We start from the raw sequence: 19,794 nt of genomic DNA, 5'->3' as shown, positions 1-19,794 counted from the left end.
TAGTTAGGAAATGGATAGACTAGCTAAAAACTAGCTTCCTGTATAGATATTCAACAGATACTTAGATGGCCTAGCTATCCACTAACTTGTCTATCCAAAAGCCACCACTACTGTAGTAAGCCAAAAACTAGGCTATCTGAAGACTAGTCCTTATATTGAACAATAAAACATTATCCTATCTGAAACCTACCTCTGCTGTAGTTAGTACAAAGATAGCCTATCTGAAAACTACCCATCACTCATATCGCACTGTGATAACCTACCCAAAAGCCAGAGATAGTAAAAAGATAGCAGCCAATCTAAAAATTATCCATCACTCATGTACACGTAGCACTTTAATATTAACCTAGCCAAAAGCTTTCTTAGACACAGGTGGTGAAAATATAGCTAACTATTGAAAACTCTTCATTACTCATTTATATTGAACTTTGATACCTGCTCTTCAAATCCTAAACCTAAGTGAAATCTCTGTATTTACATAGGAAAATGTATAAATAACTCATAGTTTTATTTAAACCTGCTACAGTTGTACATTAAAATTTAATACCAAAAACCAGGCACATCCAGATGCAAAAGGAGGACAAAATCTGGCTGGAAATGAGTTTCCATTATGTTGCGATTTATCACAAAACTTACTTAAATTTAACATATATCTTTCAAAAATCCTGTTTGAAACACTTCTCAGCTACTTAAATTGGAGTCTAGTAAATGTTTACATTCTTCAGTAAATTTTCATGAAATGTAAACAGATTTCGTGACCGGAAAAGCACAAAATATTCTTGAAATGAATTTCAAATTTCAATTACATTAATTTCTTCATGAAAGTATTTTTTTCAATTAATTTTATCCATGAATCATGTGTTTTTCAAATTATGGTAAGCTTTATGTACAAATTTCTGGAAGTGGTTAAAAGTAATCTTCCGTAACCTAGCTGTGAATTATATCTGCTGTTCTAAATAACCTCTATTTGCATAACGAAATGCCAAATTATAAAAAAACCTTTGAAATACTGCCCAATTAAAGAGAACTTCAACCACCCTAATGAAAATAACATCAGTCTTTTGCAACTCAAGTAATAAGTGGGAAACAAAAGGTCTTGATAATGTAATATGCACATCTAACATAACCTCAAGAGTACCACCATCAACCTGAAAATCAAAAAGGTGAAGGGTGTTGCTTTTCGATATCTTGTGTTTTAGTTGTTGTATAATAAATACATGTATGCCCACTTGATCCTAGACAAGATATACACTAGCTATATGAAGTATATGTAAACTACATGAGAGAGCTCGCATTTATTGCACTTATTGTACTTTTACAATGAATGATTTTCCCAACGCGAAATTGTTTGTATATTGTTGTGTTGAATACAGTTGCTTTCATAACTCCTTTAGGAAATGAACATTTGCATTCACGAAATCAACAAGACTTAACAGTGTGTTAAAGCATCTGCATCTTCTGTAATCTTCCACGATCAATTTAACCGGCCAGAACGTTTCCAGTATTTCAAGAACCTTCACAAATTATGCAAGAAAATCAGTTTACCTTGGAAAGCTGCAGGGACCACAAGCTTTCTGTAAACCTGACGAGTGTAAGAGAAACCGCCAGCTGCTGGCAAATAGTTTGATTGCCACACTGTTTTGCCGACGAAACTTCATACTTTTCCACCTTTACTGGGATTTGACTCAACTGGAATAACAACGGACATCTGTAAACAATTTGTGACTGCTTTCCAACGTAGAGCAAGGCTATAAAATAACAGAGAGCTTTGTTATCGAATCCTAACAACATTCACCACGATCTTTGCCCGCCATTTTGCTGTTTCCATCCGATCCCATAATCCTTCGGTGAATCTGATAAATGAATACTTTTGACCAGCAGATTCCCTTTCCAAAGGAGTCAGTTATTTGCGCGCAATTTCGAATCCAACATTGTCAATAGCAGCAAGAAACATGGAATGATTTGTCCAAGTTCAAATGAGTATCTTGATTGCTTCGGTGAAAGAAAGGAAAGTCGCAGAAAAGTAAGTATATCATAATTGTTGCTCAACATTAAAGTTAGCTGCTCAATCTTTGAATCGAAATCAATGTTGTGGCTGAAGAAATTTCGTTGTTATATTTATTTCGCGATCACTGAAACACAAGAAAAACGTTTGTTCTCGTGATTTTATTAGCACCCGTAACGAGGAAACTATTCACACACATTTCCTATGTATGAAATGCTTGCATAATAGCTTGTTAGTGTGCTTTTTGAAGAGGTAACTTAAAGTTTACACTGAATTGATTTGAAGCTACAGATCACGCTCGATACACTTCACTACCGCATTGCCTACATACTGCTCTTTATTCTTTACAAAAGAATACACTCCCGATCAATTGATTAATGAAAAACAATGTTAATTCTATCGCTATTTATAAAAATATTTAGCTTCAATTGCTTCATTGCAGAGCAGAGGGAAAAAAAAGGCAAGAATAGCGGCCGTCAATCCGAAACGAACACATTAAAGCAGAAAACGGAGGTGGCCCAGACGGCAGCTGAGTCCTGATTAAAATTCTTGTTATCTTTGATGTGAACTTTAAATAACAGCTTGTAATTCTGGAGCCTAAATTCATATCTTTTTGAATTAAAAATAAAACCTTTCACTGTCTGGCATGAAACTGCAATTTTTGTCTCGATCCTTTGGCGTGGTTTTAAATCGTTATAAATAATGACCTATCTGTGAATATTTCATTTGTGTACTTTTCTGATGCCCTTTGCTCTGTGATCCATTTTGTCTGTAATGTGTTTAAAGTTACTATCCAATCGTTACTTTTTAGCTATCAGACATCTAGTTAATTTCTTGTGAATTATAAATAGACGGCTATTTCTGTCCTGTCACCTGATAAGGGGGATCAGAAATTCTGAATCCTTTTAAGAATTATAGGTAGATGACCGTTTTGTTCTGATAAGTTATGCACTGGGGGATCAGAATTTTTGAATCCCTTTAAGTCATGTGGGATCAGAAATTCTGAATTGTTGTAGAATTATAAATCGACAGCTCTTTCTATCATGTCAGCAGATTTGGTGGGGGAGGGGGATCAGAAATTCGCAATACTTTTAGAACCATGAACAGATAGCCGTTTTTGTCCCGTGAAGTGATGGGGATCAGAAATTCTGAATGCATTTAGAATTATAAGTAGATGACTGTTTTGCTCTGATGGGTTGTGGACTGGGGATCAGTTTTTTGAATCTATTAAAGTCTTGGGGGATCAGAAATTCTGAATCCTTTTAGAATCATAGATAGATGACCGTTTTATTCTGATAAGTTGTGGGCCGGGAGATCAGAAAATCTTAATCTCTCAAAAAAGGAAAGCGCGATGGGTGCACGATCTTTTTTACATTAAATTGTACATTTTGGTGAAATTGGATGTATTGTCCCTGGCGGACTCAACTGAACACTTCTTTTTCTCCTTCCAATAAGCCAAAACCTTTCGGAAACACAAACTTTTTCCACATCAAATACCAGTACCCTTCGGAATTGTTCCAAATTGGAATGCCACATTTTAGTTTGGAAGGCGTTGTGCTCTGATTGGCCAATTGTAAGGCATTATTCTCCCGTAATGCCCACGGGCCGATTACGGGTCTGCAAAACCAAAGCAAAAAGCCATAATAAGGAGTTATTAGTGTGCAGTGGCTTGGTGTGGTCGACAAAATTTCAACGTTTTCCCGTTTTTCCGAAGTTTTGAAAGAACATTTAAAAACAAGTGGATAATTAAATTCCTGAGAAGACTAAAATAAGGACATTCACGGTTTCTTGAATTAAAAATTTCAAATTTTTTGAAAGAAACTGATAAGTGCGTACACAACTGCCGAAATGTTAAATTGACAATTCAGTCCGCGCGAATTTTCTAAAGCGTGAAGTTAAATACTAAGACCAGAAATAATTGGAATCATTATTTGAAGCAAATTTCAGTTAGCATTCTACTAAAACAATTTATCACTTAATCTCGAACTCATACGCGTATTTTCTTTGAGCTACTTTCTAAAATAATTTATCACCAAGTGGGCCGGGACTTGGAAAATTTTTAATGTTTCCTTTTTCGATGGAATTACCTTAATGCGAGAAAAGACAAGCAAAAACTTTTAAGAAGTACATACTTTTAAGTATTGTGAAAACAGGCTGACAAATGTCTGAAGTATAGTTAGTCAAGGTTGAAATTTATTACATACTCATAATGTGTAATATCTCTAATTTTTAATAAAGTTTATACAGTGATTATAAACAAACGGCCCCTCTGTTTTCCTTCGATTTTTTATTGGTGCACCTCTACCCATTACAGCGATTAGCCAGTTGACGTCACTAGGATAATAAATTGTTTGTGGCTAGTATGACCCAGCGCTTTTGTTTTGTCACGGCCAAAGAACTCTTCAGAGACCTTTCTCCTTGGCAAACTCGTTGACCATCGAGCGCAAAGTCCTGTTTGCTAACAAAACGACTAGCCCCGGAGAATGCACAGGTATTATCACAATTAACTGTCAACTTTTAGTGACATGACTATGGTTTTGGTTTGGTGTGTAAATAAAAACTTTGTGTAAACTGCTATAGTTGCCATACAAAAGGGGCAGATCCTTAAAAGATATACTCGTTCGAGTAAAACTTCAAAAGCGGCTATTACACGTGGATAGGAGTTGTATAGGCCTGTCACCCCCATTGTTAACATGGTATAACTGAAAGCTGCTGACAATCACAGATCACGAGGTCATTTTTAAATCAACCTGTAGATACAAATTAATTACAAATAGAAACACCACATCTTGTTTAGTTAGTCCACTCCCCACTTTGTACTCCATCTTTTAGCTTATTCATGCCTCTCGGCAGCAACAGTGTTGTAAACACCCATAGCAACTGTTCCTCCTACCAGGCCCACTACGGCCCCAGACACGGCTGAGCCCCCCAACAACAAGGACCCACCAGCACCTCCCAAGGCTCCAAGGAAGGAGGCTTGGTCCACTCGCACCTGGTTACGGTTATACCTGTCGATAAAAATAACAAAACGCACCTTAAAGGATAATTTGAAGAAAAATTATTTCTGAACTGAGAGCAGTAAACAACTCACTGTTGACAAGCAGTGTTTGGTGGATAACTGCCTTTGATTCTGTCATGGAACATTGACGGAAAGCTACACCCACTTGTCATTGACAAGTTGTTCCCAAACATAGCATGTTCTTTACATGAGATTTATTTATATACTATAACTTTTCTACAGGAAATAGTGAAAAATTCAAAATTGAGGAAAAGAATTGTTTTTCTTTGAAATGTCACATGTCAAGGGGGTATTTGCCTTCACTACTAGGGCAATTAAGGTACTGAAAAGGCATTTCATTTTAATTTTGTTTTTATGTGGAATAAAAATTGATGTCTAACTGGGTACAAATGCTATAAAACAGGAGAATATTGTACTTCTGTCTGAATAAATAGAACCTACATGTACAATTCGCCCAGCAGTACATGTATCCTGACTATTATGGGAAGCAGGAGTGGCGCAGTGGTGAGAGCGCTCGCCTCCCACCAATGTGGCATGGGTTCAAATCATGGACCCGATGTCATAAGTGCGTTGAGCTTGTTGTTGGTTCTCGTCCTTGTTCTGAGGGTTTTTCTTCGGGTTCTCCGGTGTTCCTCCCTCCACAAAAATCAACATTTCTAAATTCCAATTCGATCGGGAATTTGAGGGCCACAGGTTTTGTCAGTTGTAAGACTGTTGTGTGTTACCTTTGTTAAACACAGTTAATTTATTTTATTTAATTTTATCCAAGCCCTCTTTGTGGAAGCGTTTTTTTGGGGGATTTTGAAACCCCTCAGCCCTCCAGAAATTCTAGTTTCGCTACTTTATTTTGTCTTTAAAATTTTTGACTTTTGAGACCCCCCACTCTGTCAGAATTTCCAAAGACCTTCCATGGGGGGTGAACATGGATACTCTCTGTCCTTAACTGCACATTCACTGCTTTTGCCATATCGCAGTAATTTTCATTTGTAGTAGGGGGATGCCAGTGACCAGGAAATCCATCATTATTTCAAAGGCACCTGCTATATCCTAGCCATCCCCTCTTAGTTAAAGTTAAAGTTCTCCTGAATCCCCACACAAGTCAATTGATCATGACAGGCCTATTTGCAAATAGTCGGTTACCATGGTAATGATAAAGAAACAATTATGCAACGGTATGGCATCAAAGAAACATAAATCATACAAGTCAAGTTATGTATTCAAATAAGAGATACTGCAAAACGTAAATGAGCATTAATTCCTGTTAAGTGTTCAATGTAACTAATAGAAGATATTTAATGGCTGCACAGAGATAGAAATTAAATTTTCTCTTCGAGTGTTGAAAAATATTTCATGAGAGAAATAAGAGCAACGAATGAGTGAAATACTTTTAAACAGAAGAATAGAAATTTCACATCTCACAATGGCCATGTAATCTCCTCTTTGTCATTATAAACACCAATGAAATACCAAACCATTTCAATTGATTATGAAACCACAATAGCAGTCAGTGATCTTTTCACGTGTGACAATAACATACCGGGTAATATTTTCATGTGTGAAGATGTCTTGTTTTTGCGCAAAAGCTCACCTGACCGGTATTTCATTGCTGTTTAGCATAATAAATTACTTTATTTCATACCTTAATCTGTATGCACGATCAAACATTCCATCATCATTTATGCCTTCACCGCTTGTGGCTTTGGCATAAGTCATAAGAGGACCCAGTGGAATGCCAATAATTGCACCATTTCTTCCATAACGAAGTGCAGTTTCTTTGATAACCAATAGTGTGCGAGGACCGGCAGCAAGGCGGAAAACAGGAGCAATGACAACCATTCCCAACAGAGCTCCAGCCTGAATAGTCTTGAAGGTAACATGAGTGTAGAGCTCCACTGCTGGGTGCTTTATTACTCTCATTTCGTCATCAGTAAGCTTTTGACCCAGCATGTTTCTACACCAGCCAAAGTTACTCATTATGATTAAAACACAGCTGTGATGAACAACACTGATCTAAAATAAACCATACAATCAAGCACTGACAATAATCTTCCAGGAAATAAAAGCCAATCATTTGGCCACAGTTGACTACTGATAAATTACACTTGTGGTACATGTATGTCACTTAGCTGAATGAGAAGTCATGGTACAGTCTCTTCATGTACTATACCTCACCCAAACCATCCCCATACTCAGTTGTGTAGTTGCAGAAAATATCTATACCTCCCCCACGGAAGGGAATTTTTCTAAGTCTCCCCCCACCCCTCTGGAAATTCCGATTGAGCTTCATACATTTCTTTAAATTTCTAGGTCTTACAGAGCCCCCCACCCCCCAGGAAATTCCAATCCCTTCTGCGGTAGGGGGGGGGGGGTATGGATATTTTCTGGAACTGAACATTATAATTAAGCACCACCCTAATAATTAAGAGCTGCCCTCCAATAAGGCCGCACATTACTGCAACAACTTGAATATTAAAAAAGTGTCACCTGAACAAACACCACATATATAAGAAACAACATGGCATTAAAAGATCATTGTGATGTCTTCAGAAATGATTCAAAAGTGTCTTCCCCCTGGGTTCCTCTTTCTCTAAATATTGATATATATTTGGATTTTATGACCATGCACTGTTCTTGAAAAATAGAATCTCACATTAAAATGGCAAAATAGCAAATGAATGGGCAACTAGAACCTTTGTTACATGGAGTGTATGCTTTTAGCAGTCTAGTCTGTAGAATTAAAGAAAGTGGTACATTTTCAAAGTGAAAAATTAAGAAAGTGGTACATTTTCAAAAAAAGTGACATTTTCAAAATGTAAAATTAAGGTAAGAATATGCCACCTGACCATTCAAACACAACTGGACAGAACTCACAGAAGACGTGAACTAAAGAAATGATGATAAGGATAAGTAAGTCCAAATGAATGTCAGGAAGACACGTATATCAAGATGAACGACTTGAAGAAAACTTGTGACCACCTTTTCGTTTAATAAAAAAAAATTATGGTTAATAGTAATCTTTACTTCTCGAATGTAAAAAAAAAACAAACAAACAAACAAAAGGCAATAAACGAATGTCACGCAATGCCTAACTGCAAAAATCTGAACCTGTTGCTTTGAATTTTCTGAGCGAAATAGGTGATGATGATAACTTCTCCATGGTAGACATTTTTGCAAAGAAAGCAATCGAACAGCAAATGATTGATTGCTTGGCAATCATTCATTGCACAAAGCTTACATAGAGAGCTTCCTGACCTTCTTGATTCATTTGGGATTAATCCCACGCCATGCGGATCACGGTGGACTAGAAAGCTTTCTTCGCTTACCTGTGAAGATTCGCTGTGATAACCAACAATAAGGGCAGAAAAATCCCTGTCAAGGCAAAGTAGCGAATCTAATGATACAGAATTTCACTGGAGAAAACAAATAAAATTGAAGGTTCGTGAATTTATGCACGCTCACACTCTGCACGCAGTGATACTTATGGTCAGCGGTAAGTATCATCATTGGCGGGAAATGAGGGAAGACTGGCTTTCACTAGCGACGGAGTCGGAGTCTGTGTCGTAGTCGGAGACGTACTTTCGGAGACGTAAGAGCGCTTGTGACCTAGTGAAAATCGAAAATCGGAGTCATAAGCGCAGTCATAAGCTCGACGGAATCGGAGTCGGAAGAATCAGAACGTTTCCATTTCTTCCGGAGCGTTGTAACTGGTTTATTCTTCCGCTTCTGCTTCCGACTCCGACAATCTAGTTTTTACTAGATCGTAAGCGACGGAGTCAAAAGCGTAATGGGTGTTCTGCTTCCGACTCCGTCGGTTTGATTTTCACTGGATCGTATCACTTTACGCTTCTGATTATGACTCCGACTACGACTCCTTCGCTAGTGAAAACCAGCCTTTAGCAGCGAGGCCATCTGAAATCATGAGCATCCATGGTTTAATTCTTGGTTTTCATGTGACGTAGTCATATTCCAAAATTAGAAATTATCCTTCCTTCTGAGGCTTTAGTTTCATCAGATAAAAGGCCCTGTACGTTTGGCAATGTTTTAGCTCGACAGAGTTCTTCTTTTTGTAACAGAGCACTCCAAGCTTTTGCGTTGCGTGACATGAAAATGGCGGCCAGAAAAGACTGTCGCGTAGGTCAAAAGACGAGTTATCGCTTTAGTTTTTGTTAAATAAACGGTGCTTGCACTAGAAGAAACATTTATTTCAATGTGTCGGAGCACTAGAGTAAAAATGTTCGTTTCAATAGCAAAACTCAAGGACGGATGTTTTTGTTATTTTACGGTCGCCATGTTTGTGCCCCTCCGAAGGGCACAAACATGGCGTCTCCATACAAAGCTCTATAAATTTGGATGACACGCTTCTGCGAATAACGGGCGAATGAACAGCAGCAGAAACCTGATTCTTGGCGAGGTTGTTTATATAGCAATCATCTATCATATCCTAGATTCTTGAATTTATTTATTGAATGGTTACGATTTTTAGTTTTGATCACATGACTGGTGAAAACCAAGAATACTCTAAGGGATCACTCTGAGGTCAGGAGCCCACAGCCAAAAAAATCAGTATCGTTTTCCAGAAGTCTTACAAGCAGACAGGAACCCGTGCTGAAACAGCGGGGAAACAAACAAATCAGAACTAAAACGAACGCAATAATTGTCATGGGACTGGAGACGTGTCCACCAACAAAACGTTGTTATCTGTAGCTGGACACCCACGTGATCGTGCGTCTACGGGCCTTTCCCCAAATATTACGTAAAATCGCTTAAATATCCTTCAGGAAATTCTCAAAAAGTTTTCTATATATCATAAAATATTTTCTAAATGTCTCGAAAAACCCTCTAAATATCTCTTATTTTTGTTGCAAAAATGCACCGATTTTGAATCGCTTAGGCCAATATCTTAACAATTATCTTGCATTAGTAGAAGGAGTAGAGGAAGATTTACTTAGCATCCGCCATTTTGGAAAATTGCAACTTTAGTGTTTTTCACGTGCACGGTGATATGAAATATATTCTTAATTGGGAAGCCGCTGTCTGAACTGGATTGTTTCTGGCATAGAAACGAGTATTGTTTCAAGAAAATAGCGAGGAAAAGACAGGGCTAAGCCATGAAAAGTTAATGAATGTTTCCAAGATACTATGATCTGAAGGAAGTTTTATATTGGTACGGGGAACTGAAAAAGAAACGGAAGATTCAGTGGGTATAAGAACGAGATTTAGCCACTGAAAAAGAATTAAATCAGTATAGTATGGCACTTCAAAACCCGTTCTCAAGCAAAAAAAAAAACTTATTTCTACTCCAGCTTGAAAATTTTGAACTCGTGATATTCAGCTTGTTCAGACTAATAAATATTGTGTGGAGATTGGCTTGTTGCAAAAGTCATGTTGCGGCTATTTCGTGTTTTCCATATTTCGTGTTTTCTTTTTGTCTTTTTTTGTTCCGTATGTTAATGTATTTTTTCACATTCTGCATGCTTTTTTTCTCGCGTCGTATGTAAATTTCGTTGCGTATATATTTGTGTTATCCTTTCATGTTCATTTAGTGCTAGTTTATCGTCTGGTACACTCGTAACTTCTTGGTTCCCTGAACCCCATTGCCAGCATTTTGATAAGCCGTTTAGTTTATGGTCTGTTTTGTCTTTTCTTCTTAGTTTTCTGCAGTCTTCGGTTAGTTATTTGTAGTAATTCGTTTTATGTTTATCTTTAGGAATTTACCTTCCTCCTACGGAAAGTCAAATAAATTTGCTGGACTAATTGAAACTCGCTCTAAGTTGTGTCTGAAGTCGGCCCTCTACATCTTCAAGTCAGCTTCATGCTGCTGGCTTTCTAGCATGTCACTACTTATTATGAAAAAAATGCACAATGGAAAGTATTTATAGCACATTTTATTCACTAGTGGTATTTTAACGTATTTAAAACGCAGTCACTCGTTCATTCTACTATTATAAATAATACCCGGCGTGCGCCGGCGCATGCATTGTCCATAGAGTGATCTCTGTATGCTAGGAGCTGTATACACATGCTGTATACGTATATTAGGGTTTGCATTATGCCTACTCCCAGGCTTGGTTGCTCGAAGTTACTGTTTTGAGGATTTGACACTGTTAATCAGAGTCACATTGAAGGCCGCTCAATCTTACTGAAACCTCTCTGAAAATTTACAAGACTTAAATCAAAATTCACCCTAACTAGTGCCTTGATTGAGCTTCGAGCTTAAACAACCGGTCCCAGGTATATAACAACTGTTTCTTCCCCTTATAGTGTTTTGTTAACAACTAAATAAGAGGAATAGTGGCTACAACGACAGATATGCATGTTTTACCGGCTAAAAATAATGAAATGGCAAAGGCTAATGGCGCAGCCTGCGAACGCAGGCGTCAGTTCCAAAAATACGTCTGCGTTCGCAGGCTACTTATGACGTCATTAGTTTGACTGACCCGGTTACCAGAATCCATCATTTTTCTTTTCTTTTTCTCATGCTAATCACAGCGATTTTCACTTGAGTGCTGAAATTAATTCGCAATTGCTCTGGTCTTGCCTTACTACGCTAAGTGATTGGCTTAAAAATTTGGTGCCAGTTTGTCAGTCAATCAGAAGCAAGACCCAAACCAATCGTGACTCACTAGCACAGGTGTTCCCGCGCTTTGGGACGGCCAAATATGGTTTGAGCTTTGATTGGTTCACTGGATTGTCTTGGTATAAAAACGCAACTGCGACTTCAATAAGGAAGGAAAAACTAGATGAATTTAGGTAGTTTTAGTCAAACTGTATGCGACGTCATGTATGGCTGGTTTTAGCTAGAAATCTTTGTTTATCAGCGTGTCAGTCACAAACCGGTGATGAATATGGTATCAAACTAAGTTGATACACTAAATCAATGCCTTTGTCATCTCATTTCAAGTGTACTCATAAGATAAATGAATGCAATAAGAATGGGCAGGAGAATCAGTAATACCGGTAATTCTATGTAGCCCTATGAGCACAACTGGGTAGTCCGCCATTTTCCAATCGTTTTCACTCGTTTCTTCGAGTTTCCGTCACGAAACAATAATTGTATATTAATACTAGTGTCGTTGCCAGAGCACTTAATTCTCCATGTAAGCAACATGAAGTCAATACCAATTGCGTGTCAGTCTGTTTCGCTCAGTACAATAGAGGGCGCTAGAACTGAATGAGATTGAATGGAGTATCAGCGTTCGCCCTCTTTTTATCGGATCACGGATCTTCTGTGTGTGACAAGGTCCAAATTTTCAAGTCATCTTAACCTGCAGCAGCGTGCTTCAGGAGTGTGATTTCTGTTTCTTTTATCTTCCATTGTCCCCTTCCCATCCATCCGTGATCAGTGTTGCAACTTCTGCGATGGAAAAATGTCGACATTGCTGGTTGTGATATACATCTACCCCTGACTTGTATCTTATACAACAATCGGGCCTTCTTATATCCATTCTTTTTTGTTAATATAGAAGTATTTTCATCCTTGCGATTCGAGTTTAGCCACCTCTAACGGCTATGAGATCGCAGGAACGAGGAGAAAGAATATTAAATAGAATGAGATACCAAGAAATCCCAGCATTCCAAAGACAACAGCAGCTAAGCTCCAGTACTTGGCATTCTTAGCCCGCCACACCGCTCCTTCCCTGTTGCCATCATCGTATGCTGTATCAACCTACAAATATATATGCCACCAATAGAAAACGCTTGTTAACATCGAGTATTTTATACAATACTAAAGTGAAAGAAATGAGATTTGCTCAAATGAAACAGTATATCTAAACTCAATCAGGTTGAATTCTTTCACCGTACGGTTTGTGAATCATTTGACCTTAGAGTCAAGGAAAGAACTCACTTCTGTGCACATTTATTTCAGTCCAGGAGCACGGGAGCACGACTAGTTGAAAAATAACTGATATGCATTGGTCTTTATCTGATTAAACATTTTTACTTTTAATCCTTGAAGAAACTTTTATATCGCTAAGAAAGACGAGAGCTTATTGATTAAGCTACACTTCGCTTTCGGAGGCAACACAGGACATTCCATAACATGTACAAAATCATCGGTATAGTAAGCTATGGCAACTACGATAGTAAATTCATAGGAAGATTACACAAGTCAAAAAGACTTCATCTACATCTACATCTACATTTGTAATCTGCAAAGGAATTTACTCCTCACCGCAGATGTGAGGGAAAAAATAGGAACTAAATGTAGCTAAATCACCATTTTTAAAAACTTCTTTCGCTTATTTTTATCCTTTTAAGGATAAATATAAGCGAAAGAAGTTTTACACATTTCGATGACTCCATGTCATCATTTTCAAGTGAAGAGAGAATAAAATTGATAACTTAATATGTACCATGCAAGGTGATAAAACGTAAAGGTGTAAATCACCATTGGGATAAAGAAGAGACGAGATTGGCCCTAAACGCCTCAACACTCGGTTGGTCTATCTATCATTTCAGCAGGATGTGAGTTCCACTCAGGACACACACCCTAATACAGTTCTTATGAATCTCATGCATGATATTTGGAAAAAAAAAATAGCCCCTTCGCCTATCAGAGCTCTTTTCCCTAGGTCAAATGAAATTCATGGGTAAAACACAAGGCATGCCGCAAAAGGGAATTATCTTCGGAAAGAAGCTAAGTCGGAAATTTTCAAACGCTCTTTTTCGCGGAGAACTGGAGCGATATTATGGAATCAAATTTCTCCAGACTGGAGAGATTTATCTAAACCAATCTTTAAGAAAAAAATTCGTAAATTTTCATTTGAGACTCTGTCAGATAGGGATGACTATGTTGAAGTCGACACCCTGACTCAAGTTCTTAAATTTAGTTCCTGATTAATTTCAACCCTTAGTTTAGTTTATCTTTAGTAAATCATAGCTCCTAGTGTCAATCAAAATATGTAAATGTACTTGTATTGAACGGTTTCGTAAATCCTTTTATAAGTAGTTGCATAACAATCTTATTGATGTATTAATGGTCTAATATAAATATAGATGTGGCCCGCCTAGATTAGCCCAGGCTACCTGCTGGTTCGTGCTGTTGCTATTGTCAAGCTTTTTTAACTCGATGTGTATATATTTCTGTAAAATTGTAAATATGCGAGTCATAATAAAGTTGTTGTTGCATAAAAACTGAATGGTTTAAAAAAAAATTGTTTTTTACCTGAAGTGCACAAATGAATCCCACAAAGCCCAGAGGTAAACAGCAGCAGATTGCAATGAGTGCTAAACAGATGTGATTATCTGGACGGGGAATGAGTCGTGGAGGCGTCTGGTTATATGTTGAATAACGAGATTTTCTTCTGGGGTCGTCCTACGTGTAAAGTAGAAACAGAGATGTCAGCACAAAAGATCGTGATCTCAGTGTCTACTTTAGAGAAATAAATAAATAAATCCAGACATACACTGTATATATAGTAAGTAGCAAGCTATGCTAGTTTTCAATTCTTATAATTGAGCGGTATTTCAATTGAGTGTCGAAAGTAATCTAGTCTGTGAGCATGCTCACCTTTGAGTCACATGCGCGAGCGGCGAAGAGCAAAGCGATCCGGCGGGAAGGAGTCTGGTGAAGAGGCGCCAAGAAAGTGAGCCTGCCCTGATCTCTGTAATTTTTTCATTTCTGCTTCGTCCGAGCGAAGTGAAATACCATTGGTTGAAAAGCGGGAAAGGTGAGAAAACTGTCAATCTATTATGTTTGATGAGGAGCGATTAAATCCCCATGGAGTCTGTAATTTACCGCACAATAAAAAACAAGTCGTCCACATTTGGAGTCAGAGGAAGAGTTGAGTGCGCGTATTACTGATGTTTTAACAAAGTTCCAGTCTATTTCTGGTTAAATTTCAATCTAAAGAGGGAGCAGGAAATAGCAGTTGAAAGCATGTTAATGAATCAAGACCTACTTGTCGTGTTGCCGACTGCATATGGGAAGAGCTAAATATTACAAACGTATGTGACTGCAAGCGGGCAACGAAACAACACGAAGGCGTTTGCCCGTTTACCAGCATCTTCAAAGACCAGATTGCCAAAGCAAGATCATTGGAATCAAGTGTGTGTCCTTAGTAGACATAAATTTTGACAGTTTTTCTTCGGCAAAACTTTATCAACAACGGATATCGCGCCTACAAGTTGCTATGAAAAAGATATACAATTTTCCCGAGAAATCTGAGCTGCCAAAGTTCATACTTCCGTTGAAAATTAATTGACTTATTCTTTTCTGCGGTTTCCGGGGTGGAAATAAAAAATGTGCAGAGATCAGAGCAGGCTCACTTTCTCGTCTAGCGGCTTCACCGCTCAATTTCGCGCGCTTATGCTCCAACGTGAGCCTGCTCGCAGGCTAAAAGTAATCAGGAAATTATTTTGCTTTTGCTTTTGGTTTTACTACGGTTTGAGATTGACTGAGTAGTCTAATTGGTAAGTAATTTGTTTGGTTTTCGTTTTACGACACTCGGTTGAAAACCGTTCTAATACCTTTATCCATACCGGAATGGTACTAAGACCTTAAATATGTTTCACAGTAATCAAACTATTTGTTTTTAACTTTTTCAAAGGATGAAAGTTAATTTTTAACTTTCCAAAATTAATTATTTTTGCAATTATTTTTAAGATTTCTGCTCACCGTAAGGAAAATAAATTAACCGTTCGCTGTAAACAACAACAACAACAACAACAAATAAAAAGCCAGAATAAAAGCCGCCACCACATTGAGACCCTTCTACTTGGGGTGGGGAAAAGCGAAATTCTTCCAAACTTTCACTAGCAGGTAAAGCTGTATATACTTTTGACTACATGTACGAATCATTTCAGTTAATTCCTGCAAAGTAAGGGATAGTTTTTCTGTTGTTGTTGTTGTTGTTGCCATATGCATAATGGGTAAGAAGTCGCCAAGCCATGTTCACGATGTAATCTTTACAGTTCAGCGGTATTTCATCCGTCCAAACATAGTCACCATGCTTTCATGATTACCATAGAGTACGGTTGCTTGCATTTGGCTTTCACGCTTTTCTTCTAAAAGAGTTGAAAATAATTCAAAATGATTTTCTGGCGCGCAGAAGAAAATTTAGTGGTGAACAACAAAGACAATAAAGTGTTCATGTCTCGAAACTATCGGTCTGATGGTTGCCCATTGGAAATTTGATGTTGTTAAAACATGCATATGTTAAAACTAGTTTCATATTTTCCGGAGAAATGAGGGTTCGGGGGCAAATATTTGTCTTTCAAAACCATTTTAAAACATAAAGAAGTAGTCTGTATGAGAAGAAAACTGCTGTTTACTATTTTCAAATATCTCTTTTCGTTCCAGAGATTCCAGAGATTTAAAATATGCAAATTAGCCAAGTGATGACGTCATGCACTCTACCAGATTTTGATCTGAATATGATGAAGGAAGATATCACAGCCAATTTGTATCAGAAATGTTTTATTCTTTGCAGTACGATTCTCCACAATACGAGCTTGACAGTTTTGTTACCATGGCAAAATACTGGGTTCTAGACCTCCCCAATATTTCTATAATTTCCTCCCCTATTTCTATAATTCCTGTTGTGGCTAAGGTCTTTGAGAGAATCTTATACAATCAATTTTACGAATATTTAACTGAAAATAATCTAATTTCCTGTAATCAGTCGAGGTTTCGTTCACTTCACTCCACTGCTACTGCCTTACTCGAAGCCACAGATAATTGGGCTTTCAATACCCGTCCGATAAAGATAATGTTAATGCAGTGACAGTTTTCTAGATCTGAAGAAAGCTTTTGACACCGTCGATCACTCCATATTGCTATCTAAATTAAAAGCCTATGGTGTCGGAAGCAACTCGTCTAGCTGGTTTAAATCCTACTTGGATAATCGTACGCAGACATGCTTTGTAAAAGGCTCTCTCTCGAATAGCCAACCTTTAACTTGCGGTATTCCTCAAGGTACAATCCTTGAACCTCTCCTCTTTAGACTCTATATAAACGATCTATCAACTCACATCCTAGAATGTATGCGGATGATACTCATTTGACCTTTGCCAGTAACGATGTTTTGCATCTAGAGGAAAATATGAACGATGATCTAACTAAAATTACTGAATGGTTAACGGCAAATAAACTCACTCTGTGATAAGTCAAAGACTGAATTTAAATACTTTTACTAGACTCCAGTCTTTTACTCATCGACAGTACCTCTGTAAAACAAGTAGAATTTACGAAATCTCTTGGAATATATATAGATGAAAACTTAACTTGGAACGTACATGTCGAACATATTTCCAAAAAAACTGCCTCCTACTTTGGCATCTTGAAGCGAAGCAGGTCTTTTGTTCCTTTTGAGACGCTCTTATGCATCTATAATGCTTTAGTTCAACCTCATTTCGACTACTGTAGTGTGGTATGGGGGAATTGCGATAAATCTCTTTCCATTAAACTACAAAAACTACAGAATCGCGCTACGCGTATTTTGACCTCTTCTTCATATTATGCCAATGCGGATGATCCCTTTGTTAGACTTGGCTGACAAAAACTTATTCTTCAACGAGAATTAAAAACAGCCACTATGGTCTATAAATCTCTTAATGGTCTAGCCCCTGGTCATCTGAAATCAATGTTTACTGACCTCAGTGCAATATCTACCTATTCTCTCAGGAATTGTGAGGGCAAACTAGCTTTTCCACTGCTCCGCACCAAAAAACCGTTTCAGCTATACTGGTACGGTGATGTGGAACAGCTTACTTACCAATCTGCGGCAAGCACAAACTCTTGCTAGTTTTAAATCCGGCTGCAGGGGTTTCCTTTTTGATAATGAATAAGTTAATTTATCACACAGCATTCATGGAAAGTAGGCACTTTGTTATTGTTTTTATTTTTGTTGTTATTAGATTTAATTAGTAGTAGATTAGTATCTTAACATCGCAATTAATGTTTTACTGTTTTACCCGTGTATAAATAAAGTTGAATAAATAAATAAATAAATAAGTAAAAAAATAAAGGCTTTTCTGGCCACCTTTGGCGTTCCATTTTGATATTTGCTAATGGTGCCTCATACACATGTATGATCCAGCAAGCATATAAATATGTTAGCTCGAGTTCGTGGCCTTGTTTAATGATTTTCGAGCTGAAAATCACTAACATATTGAAATCAAGTGGGTGGGGACTGGAAAAGAGTGAATTTCCATGGGAACAGTATTTTTTATAGCCGTAGGTGTGTTTCCTGTAGGACTCTTAGCTGCAAATTGGCCAAGGACGGCTCCATTTATATACTTGATATAATATTGACATCACCAGTCATCTCATTTGCATATTTTACACATTTTTCAAACTTAGTAATGTAGATATTTGCAAACGGTAACGGCGTTTTTATTCTTTCATGGAATTCTATGTGATACACATTAAAAATCACGGGGTAAAAATTTCATCATAGTACCACTCTAAGTATACTATCAGCCGATAGTTTCTCGTCAGAAGCACTCTATTGTTTAATTATTATTATTATTATTACTATTATTATTATTATTATTATTATTATTATTGCGTTCGCGTTCGACGAAGTAGAACGCAAGCCTAATTTTGACATGTGGCTTTCCAGAGTTGGTTGCCCTGTGCATGGTTATATGCTGAAAAATCCACATTCCTGTAAGGACACCAAAATGGCCACCCCGCTTGATTTTTGCATGGGCATGTCACGGCCAGTAAACTGGTACCGTTACTAAGGCATATGACAAGACATGTGACGGACATACGGAGCATGTGGGCAGGCCATGTGTGCTCGTTTTTGCGGTTGATCTTTGGTCTTTCTTTCCATGTGCTCTCAGCGTTAACTTTGGACGTATCTTTTGCGGTGGAACTCTGTATCTTTTGCGGTGGAACTTTGAGAGTGGGTACTGGTACTGTTTACTACTAAGACATGTGAAGAGACACGTAGCGAACATGTGAGCTCGTCTTTCCGCTGGATCTTTCTTTGATTTCTTTCTATTCAGTCGCCGTACGCTTCGCTATTTAATATGTGCTCGCAGCGTTGTATTTTGATAAATTTAAACGCTTCGACGGTGGCATTTACCGAAATCTGAGGGAATTGTCCTCGTTTATTAACACGGCTTTGAGTCGCCTTGGCTTTGGGATTTTAACCGTGGGAACAGCTATATTTTGATTGCATTTGTTGATTAGTTCCAGTCGCGACAGATAGCTCGGTACTCTGAATGCAAGATCGATAAGGATGAGCCTGAGCCAAGGAACGGCAAATTATGTAAATATGGTCTACTTTATTCATCAGGGGAAATACTCGAATCAGTCCCACGGAGTTTGTTTACGATAAACGAGCACGCGATTGCAAATGATAGCTTAAATTTGTGCTTTACGTAATTTAAATATACTATGAACTTATTAATCTTGCGAGTCTGGAAACTCACGTCGTCACCCAACGTATCAACAAATCGTGACCTCTTCACTAACATGGACTTTGACACTATGCATATCTATCTGAAAAACCTTGGTTGCTGAAGAATGTTGATTTTAGCAATAGACAAAGGTAGAAAGTCAGCTAGTGAAATCATTTAAGGTATATATTTTAAAGTGACAGCGTCAAACGCACTCTCATAATCTTTGATTATTCAGTTTAATTGTTGTTTAATTATTGTTCAATTGTTTGCAACTCTGATGAAAATGGACAAAAGCCACCAAAAATTCGTTATGGCAAAAAACAGATTGGCTGACGAAAAACCTTAACGAACGTTTAATTAGAGTTCACCACTAAATTTTCCCCGATTCTTATTGGTTTAAATTGTTCACGTGACG

The 19,794-nt window shown here is 37.7% G+C and overlaps 1 protein-coding gene and 1 pseudogene across 2 annotated transcripts; one reads left to right on the top strand and one right to left on the bottom strand.

Moving 5' to 3' along the window:
* Positions 1–4,838: 4,838 nt before the first annotated feature.
* LOC145479590 (uncharacterized) lies at positions 4,839–9,567 on the bottom strand. Of its 2 annotated transcripts, none has more exons than XM_081457992.1 (3): positions 8,277–9,567; positions 6,664–7,034; positions 4,839–5,013 (listed from the first exon to the last, which is right to left on the bottom strand). In XM_081457992.1, the coding sequence occupies exons 2-3, from the start codon at positions 6,996–6,998 to the stop codon at positions 4,839–4,841; spliced, it is 510 nt and encodes a 169-aa protein (XP_081314118.1). In that variant the 5' UTR covers positions 6,999–7,034; positions 8,277–9,567. The 2 variants fall into 2 exon arrangements, with proteins under 2 accessions (XP_081314118.1, XP_081314117.1); XM_081457991.1 differs by having other exon boundaries at positions 8,348–9,567.
* Positions 9,568–15,892: 6,325 nt separating this feature from the next.
* Positions 15,893–17,899, top strand: LOC145473746 (uncharacterized; annotated as a pseudogene).
* The last annotated feature ends 1,895 nt before the right edge of the window (positions 17,900–19,794 follow it).

Source organism: Orbicella franksi, chromosome 2 (genome assembly GCF_964199315.1).
Source record: "Orbicella franksi chromosome 2, jaOrbFran1.1, whole genome shotgun sequence".
In the NCBI taxonomy this organism is placed as follows: Eukaryota; Metazoa; Cnidaria; class Anthozoa; order Scleractinia; family Merulinidae; genus Orbicella; species Orbicella franksi.
This window is presented reverse-complemented; position numbering and strand designations above follow the sequence as displayed.

What these genes read in the sequence shown, in the direction of transcription:
- LOC145479590 (XM_081457992.1), bottom strand. Translation starts at nt 6,998, where the DNA reads ATGAGTAACTTTGGCTGGTGTAGAAACATGCTGGGTCAAAAGCTTACT. An exon ending in GATCGTGCATACAGATTAAG is followed by an intron (nt 5,014 to 6,663) that starts GTATGAAATAAA and finishes TTTTATCGACAG; the next exon opens with GTATAACCGTAACCAGGTGC.